Source organism: Trachurus trachurus (assembly GCF_905171665.1).
Source record: "Trachurus trachurus genome assembly, chromosome: 14".
NCBI classification, from domain to species: domain Eukaryota; kingdom Metazoa; phylum Chordata; class Actinopteri; order Carangiformes; family Carangidae; genus Trachurus; species Trachurus trachurus.
The window spans coordinates 25,117,868-25,126,556 of NC_139903.1; the positions used below are offsets into that span (position 1 = coordinate 25,117,868).

The 8,689-nt window shown below is 40.6% G+C and overlaps 1 protein-coding gene across 1 annotated transcript in view; it reads left to right on the top strand.

Moving 5' to 3' along the window:
* The window catches only part of ubl3a (ubiquitin-like 3a), a 32,553-nt gene extending 31,933 nt beyond the window's left edge, over positions 1-620 (top strand). The window contains exon 5 of the mRNA XM_083987222.1: positions 318-620. Coding sequence (XP_083843348.1) covers positions 318-370 — 53 coding nt within the window. The 3' untranslated portion in view covers positions 371-620. The remainder of the gene's footprint in view (positions 1-317) is intronic.
* The last annotated feature ends 8,069 nt before the right edge of the window (positions 621-8,689 follow it).

The window sequence follows — 8,689 nt, forward strand, 5'->3', positions numbered from 1 at the left end:
TTTACCCTGAACGCACCACAGCAGCACCAGCCCAGTGGTTTTTCCCTACAGTCTGCAGGCTGTTCCTGTTTGGAGGAGGGAGGGCTGCTGCAGTCTGGATCCACAGCTGGACAGATGTGTTGTTGAATGTGGACGTGCTCCACCTCTGAAACCAGAATGTTTTCTAGTGACGTCACAGCACATGTAGAGTGGTTGACTGCTTCTCCGTCTGTGGAGGATCATTGTGATGATGATGATGATGATGATGATGATGATGATGATGATGATGATGATGATGATGATGATAATAATGTTTGTGTGTGTGTGTGTCTTCGCAGGTCAGAGGAATAGAGAGAAGACTGGGGAGAGTAACTGCTGTGTCATTCTGTAAATACACACCTCTGCTGCCGGCGCCCCCCCTCCCTCCCTCCCTCCCTCCCCCCTCCCTCCCCCCCTCCCTCCTCCTCCTCCTCCCCTCCTCCCCTCCCTCCTCCCCTCCTCCCCTCCCCCTCCTCCTCCCACCGTTCTCATCTGTTCTCACCCTCAACGTTCTGGGCCTAATGAGCTTGTCCCCTGTCCTGCAGCCTGTCCACACAGAGGATGTACACACACACACACACACACACACAGACACACACAGACACACACAGACACACACACACACACACAGACACACAGCAGGCTCAGGCTGACCCAGGACTCAGAGTTGAGAGCAGGAAATTGATTAACGATAGAGCTGATTCCTTTGTTTGTACTTGATTTGTTGTCATAACTGAAAATTAGAGGAAGGAACTGGATTTGCATGTTTTTTTTCTTCTTTCTTTCTTAATGCACACCTCTTTAAGCCTTCTGCCACACACTCGCACGCACACACAGCAGACACACACACACACATACACACACAAGCACACATCGTCAAGCCGTCTGTTCAAAGTCAGCGGTTGTATTAGTAATGCAGTGCCCGAGTTTGTGTGTGTGGCCTTGTTTTCTCATACGGACCACAGAGAATTTTAACCACTAACAACTCATCCACATGCAGACACACACACATACACACACATACACTCACACACGATGACATCCTATCTACACATCCAACCATATGTGCTTGTGTGATCTCCCTCAGTGCAGCAGATGAAGCTTAGACGTGCCTGTTCAGAGAACTCAAACCAGGACACACGCAAACACACACATGCAGACACACACACACATGCAGACACACACACACATGCAAACACACACACACACACACACACCTGTGTCCTTTCCACTGCCCTCCTCCTCACGTGCCCTTAAAGGTCACATGAGAGAAATGATTCCTCTTTATCTGCGAAGCGCTGTAGAGACAGAACACGTCCTCCTCCTCCTCCTCCTCCTCCTCCTCCTCCTCCTCTTCCTCCTCTCAGTCGTCACGTCTCAGCCAAACGAAGCCTAAACAAACAAACAAATACACAAACAACCAACGTTGCTGGTCTTTGTTTTTGGTTATTTGTTTGTCCATTGACATTTGTGACTGTGTTTTGACAGTCCATGCATATTACTGACCGACCAGTGTTGTGATTAATAAAAACGTCATGTCAGTTTTCCTCCCTTCCTGGTGCACCGCCCTCCTCCCCCTCCCTCCCTTCCTCCCTCCCTCCCTTCCTCCCTCCCTCCTTGAGGAAAAGGCTTGTCGTGCTCCATTTTTTTTAACAGTGTTGTTTTGGATCTCTCTCTCTGACAATTGCTGTTCTAGCAGGGAAATTAACTCTGAATGAGAAAAAAAGCTCCTTATTTGTCTTAATTTGCTTCTTACTCTCTCCTTAATCCTCTCTCTGCATTAATAAGTCCATTTTGCACAACTGAAGCATGTGCTCCTTCATCAAGATTAATAAAACTGTATAAAAGTTTTATGGTTTTATTTTATATTTTTCCAATGGAAGTAATGTTCCAAACTAAGGTAACGTGTAGAATATATTTAATATGAATCTTCTATAGAACATGATGAATCTAGATCTTGTTGATATACAGTATATTGGTGTTTAGTCTATGATTGTGTATACGGTTAGCTTCTAGCCACTTCACAGTCTCGCTGACAACGTCTCGTGCTTAACAGCAGCAAAACCTCCCTAATCATCGACAGACTGTACTTTTACTCTCTTTCTTCTGTGCGCTTTTATTATTATTTTTTTCATTTGTTTATAATTTAATGTAATCCTTTTTCTTTGTGGTTTTTTGCTTTAAGAGAATTGCTTTGTAACAGCACTAGGTCTTAAAAGAAGATATATTGTTTATATTGATCAGGGTTCAAATCTGTACAGAGATAAACGTTTTCAAACTAATTGTAAATAGCACTAATGCTCCTTCTCCCTCCTCCAAACTTCAAAATGGAAAACATCTGTAAACTAAATAAAGGTTATTGAAGTGCACGTTTGTCTTGTGTGGTCACTCACTGCTGCAGAATCATGAAATCACTCAGTTTTGACAACTCTGTCAATGATATTTAACAGTGTTTCAACACGTGTGTATTTATAGCTGTCGCTAATAAAAGTTCACCTTCCCGACATCTACATGGAAGTGGACAATGACGCGTTTATGAAGAACTTGAGCTGGACCGTGTGCTGGGAAACTGTCAGCATATGATGAAGTTGGAATCATAATTAAAAAAAGCACAGCTCCAGTAAAGCAGCTGACTCCTGTGTGTGTACTGTATGTAGTAGTTGAATTCTCTTAACCACAATGTTAAAATATACTGTGATAAGTTAACATCAATTTTACTTTGCGTTCAAAGCTTAAATTATGCAGAATGAATGTTCTTAGACAGTTACATGATCATATACATTATACATTACATTACATTACATTGATTTGATCAGTTATAGTTAAGGTTACCTTGATGCATTATACATCTTGAGATGCAGCAAGTTTTTACCACTCTCAATACCATACATATACCATACATCCTATCATGTTTAGAGGTCCTTCCGCTTTACTTAGATTTTAAAAGTTCGACAAGTTGATTTGACACCAGAAAAAAATAAGAAAGAAAATATTAATTAATTAACTCCACGACATTTACCTGACAGATATCTGTTTGGCTATATATAAAGATGATCTATAAAATTTGGCATATATGGACTGTATTGTCAAAGTGTAGTGGTGTCGAACCTTTTTGCACCTTTCTCAATGATTCCTCTGTTTTTTGATTAAGATTTCCCCTCTCTGGTGGTTTGGTTTGAATAAATGGTCGAAGCCTGAGGGTGTAATGATGCTATATTTCACACAAAATCTAAAGAATGACCTACTAGATTATAAAAAAGACTCTGTAGTGAAGTAGCATTTCACTTTGACCTATAGAACCATGTTGAGAGTGTGTTTCTTCTGTCTTGACATAAATGCTTCTAATGTCTTAAAGTGAAGTCGTATTTGAACATGTTAAGTTAACTTACAAGTGAATTTATCCAAAGTGACTATTAGGAGATCTTGGTGAGTACAGAGTATTTCACTCAACATCCAGGCTGATGAAGTCTTAATGCAATAAAAAGTAAAATACATTGCACCATTTTTCCGTTGTAACCCTGTGATGCTGTTGAGTCACTTGTCCAGTTTGCATAACAGCCAGTGGGCCAAAGTGCAGCAGGAAAAACAGACATAGTGGGACACTGTACTGTACTGAGTGGGGCACAGTCTGCTGATCTGAGAGCAGTTTGACAAACATGTTGTGCCTCTGATGCTACGTTACTGCGGCGACAGGTGAAGTTAAAGAAACAGAATATAGGAGTGTTTGACGGCACAGTATGAGAGTACTTAAGAAAAACATTTGACTAAAAGATGTTGACTGTGCTTGTATTGCCTTCACTGAACTCTTGTGTAGTTTTTTCCTCTCCTCCTCCCTGCAGTCCTGCTGTGTCCCAACACACAGCGACTGTAATGCAGGCCAGATATTCAACATGAACACAACTATTCCTCTGTTATTTACACACACAGACGCACATAGGAAGAGTCTGGGTGCAGGCAGAGAAGACTGTGGCTACAGTAGCACCACTTAGTCTTTTTATTTATGTGACATGAAACCACTCAGTGCTGCTGCTGCCTGGCCTCTGAACAATACACCAGTCTCCTCGCACAGACAAACTATTGTTGCAGAAGTCGTGAGTGAACACTTTGCATCTTCTCTTATATATTTGACTTTATAAGAGTGTGTACAGCATGACATACATGACTACATCTATAAAGATCATAGAATCATAGAAATCGATGTCATGTCCTGTATGTGATGCCAAGGTCTAATCACAACAAGTGAGTGTCCATATATGGAAAACAGCCTTTCAAGGATTATATGGGAAAAAAATATAATCATGGTGTAACATTCACCATTCAAAAGTCAATGATTCTCTGCTCAGTGTGTAAACCATTTCAATAGGACATGAGGATGTTGCCATCTACTGGCAAATTACCAGTATAGCATCATTACAACTATTAGTTCTACCAATTTTCTTACGTCGTATGAGGATGATTGTTTTGATGCATACATATTTAGTAAATATCAGTTATCTACGTTCAAAGCTCCTTGATATGATTATCATATGTACTATTTTATGTGAATCTCCCTTTATTTTCTATTACAGCCCGGGCGGTCACTGCAAATATGTACATGGGTTTGTTGTGTTTTGAAGTGGTTTTAATTGTTGATTACTAAATTTGCTTTCATCACAGCCGGACATCTCATTTTCAGTAAAACTTAATATTCATTTAAAGATTAAATAACTTGAAGAACCCTGCAATCATCTTGCTGTTTATTTTCTTCTCATTTCTGATAACAATGCCAGTAGATGAAGTAAATAAACTGAATAAATACACAGGACGACTAAAAACATCTTTACATTGATTTCAGTCTCAGTTCAGTCTGTAATGACAAAGAGCTGTTGCTACGCATTTTAGTTAGCACTATAATATAGTATGATATATCACAATATGTGTTATGCACGTTGAAGCACTATATTTGTGCATTTTAGTTAGCACTATAATATAATCGGGCACTATATAATTAAGCAATATCACACGAGAGGGAGTGCTGTTGTACTGTATATCAGCACGGCTGTGATTCGGTCGTAGGCACGAGGCCGCAGGCCGAGTGCCGCAGATAATCACACCGTGCTGATATACAGTACAACAGCACGACCTCGAGTGTGATATTGCTTTTATACAACAGTGCTACCAGCGCATTTTTAGAACAGTAATAAACTACAAGAGATTATGATTTGTTTGTTTATTTAATCATTTATTTGGCTCCGCCAACAGAAATAGTTCTGCAACTGGAAGGGAGACAAGGCTGTTGCCAGGCAACACATAAACATTTCATACTAGCTTGCTACGAGCTACAAGCTTTTCCCCCCGAGCTGCTTCCAGTGCTGGTTCTGGTTCTGAGCCCGTGTCTGATTAGCACCGGAGCAGCAGGACCAGCATGAAGACATACAGAGACGTTATCGATACCGTATTACATTTGTTTATCATCTATGTAATCAATATAAACACAGTTGAAGCTAAGTAACGTTAGCTGAGCTACGTGGCTAACAACAGCTAAAGCTAATATCAAAACACATCACCGTCAAAACGTAGTTGCCCCCGCGGCGATTTTTTTCCCCAGCCGGGTTTAGTAGAGATTTATCGCCAATTAGACGGACCAGGTCAGGTCCAGGTTTTAATGTTCAGGTCCGTTTATAACTGTAGCAGCAGCAGCAGCAGAGAGATGGGGCAGCTCCTGTATGGGGAGCGTGGCTCTGACTTAGCTCCTGTCCAGCTGAACAGCGGAGTGATTATGTCTGTGAAAAGTCCCAGTGCTGTTATACTGTATATCAGCACTATGGAATGTCTCGTTGTCCAATCAAATTGCTTGGTTGGGACCGGTCGGAACTAACTGTTGTATAACACAATATAACAGTGAGATTCACATTGAAGATGGTGGAGGCCATTCTCAACAACTCAAATCATCCACTTCAAAACACCTTGATGGACCAAGAGAATGGTGGTGGTGGACGGCTCCTCTCTCTTCGCTTCAGAACGAACAGAGAAGATCTTTGTAGGTTATCAGCCATCAGGCATTTTAATTCTTCTGCGAATGGTAGATGAGCTGATAAAATGAAAATGAATTTCCCTTTGGGGATTAATAAAGTAATTCGTATTTGTATTCGTAACCTATAACACAACCATAGACTGTAGAACACAACACAACTGGACAGTTCACTATTGTAACCTAATGATGTCACAGTCTAATCAGCTAATTAACTCAAAACACCTGCAAAGGTTTCCTGAGCCAGTCTCAGCTACACTATCAACAACACAAAAGCAATGACGCCACTGCACCAACAGGAGGCAGCAGTGCACGTGACTGTGACAACTCTGCCTAGAAGAAGAAGTAGAAGAAGATGAAAGAACCATGCGCAGAAGCCGCTCTTCGCTACTCTGCGGCTAAATATTTAGGCGCCAACTCGAGGTTTGAGGAAGTCTCGTGGTGGGTTGGATTACCGTAGTATCGTGGAGAACTTTGCAGTTGGACGAGGAGAGGCTGAAACAGTAAGTGAACAGTTTTCTCGCTAAAGCTAGTGGTGAAGTGTAAACACCTACATGATGTGTGTCCTGTTTATTTTTTTCTTTTAAAAGGCTGGCTAAGTTTGGAATGATAGCAACCCTGTTAACCATGCAAACTGGCTGCTACTCTGTAGGCGGTGTCGTGACTACAGTGCTGCTGAAACACACCTGTATATTATCGAAGTTTATAGGCTCACACAACTCAAAATACTTATAACCAGTGGCGGCTGGTGCTAAAATAAATGGGGGGGGGGGCGTCAGATAAATACGGTAAAGAGCATTGCTAACTTCACATCCAGCCAACTGTGTTTGGCATGACACAGACGGGAGAAGCGTCGTGTAACTCCGTCCACGGTCACTTGCCTGCTGCTGGATTTTTAAGTCAGGTTGCTCCGGTTCAAGCTCTTTTATCCTTTTTTTTTTTTTACTCCAGCGAACGCCTCGTGAAAGGATTATTCCTGAATCGATTCGATTTCGATTCCTAAGGTTCTAAATCGATTAATCACGATTTGATTCGATTTCATTAGATTCGATTCAATCTCCTCTTAAAAAATGAAAATGGCTCAACTCTGTTACAAAATACAATGTTCTTTATTTTTTTCTTTTCACCATAAACAACAGCTTTTAAGTGCAAACTTGTAAATTTGACAGTTTAAACTTGAACTGTAAATAAAACTGTCCCAAGTCTCAAAAGGGCAATTTTTAATTAGAAAGGAATTGCAAGTGAACTTGAACTGCAACATTCCATCACTGCAAATTGCATTAATTAATTTATAATTAAGGCATTGTTTCTTTAAGTGCAAAAATAATATTAAGGGTTAATCGATCTCATGCCCTGTGAATGGATATTACACATTTTGAATGAAATCGATTAAATCGATTTTTTTACCCAGCCCTATTGTTGTTGTTGTTGTTGTCTGTCTGCTCCTGTGTGCACGCGGGTGCGTCTGTAGCTGGATTAATCAGTTGGTCCAATAATGTAAGACAGGAAATAAAGGAGCTGGCTTATTTCAGGAAGTAGTGGAGCTGTGCATAAAGCCCATTAGAGACCAGAATGAAGTCACATGGAAGCCAAAAGTTAAGAGGCCACATACACACTCATTAGGCCGGCGACCCTCGCTATTGAAATGTATGAAACAACCCTGAATAAACCCAATATGGAATGGAAAGGCTTACAAATTTCACATTTTTTATTATGTTATTTATGTTTACTGTGTCTACACTTTTTTCCTGAAATTTTGATGGGGGCGGCGCCCTAGCGCCCCCTATTGACCGGCCGCCACTGCTTATAACAAGTGTATTTTGAACGAGTTAGCCTAATTATTACCTAGGCTATATCTTTTGCACTGTATTCCATGTAATTTATAAAACTGTGGTACTTTGATTGAAGTTATTTTTAAAGTTGTAGGTTAATTCTGGTATTTAAATGCATATTTAGCTAATAGTCATAGTCATTACATCAAAGAACTAAGTTTAATTTCACATTTTCTACTGCTACTAAATTAATAGATAATACTGAAATTGAATTGATTTACACTGCTCCAAAAAAAAAAAAGAGTCAAGGAACACCTTGCAAATATGCTGGATATCTTTCTTGATATGGATTAGATAATGTAATAGGAACAAAAGGATGACACATCGTTTGATAGAAATGTAAATGATCAACCAAAGACACCCAGAACAATCAAAGCGAAAAAATTATGAATGAAAATATGAATGCTGAAATGCTGAAACTTCATTGCAGCAACTCACAATGGTCCTTTCAGGGCTCCAGACTAACTTGTTTTACTCGGAGCACAGTGGCCCTTTACTTAAAATTTTAGGAGTGCATACAGAACATTGTGATTCCAGATACTTTGAGTGTTTAAAAAAACAACAGCAAATTAACTGGATGCACATGCACAAACTAGCCTAGATAAAAAATGTACTTGGACTGTCTAAAATTTTAGGGGCAAAATGCCCCCATTTAGGGCCAGTCTGGAGCTCTGCATTTGTATGGCGCACACGTGCTTGTATGCATACCTAACAACGTTGGGGCATGCTCCTAATGAGACGACAGAGTGTCCTGGGGGATCTCTTCCCAGATCTGGACCAGGGCCTCGCTGAGCTCCTCCATCAAAACAACAATATGATGGCTCTCTGG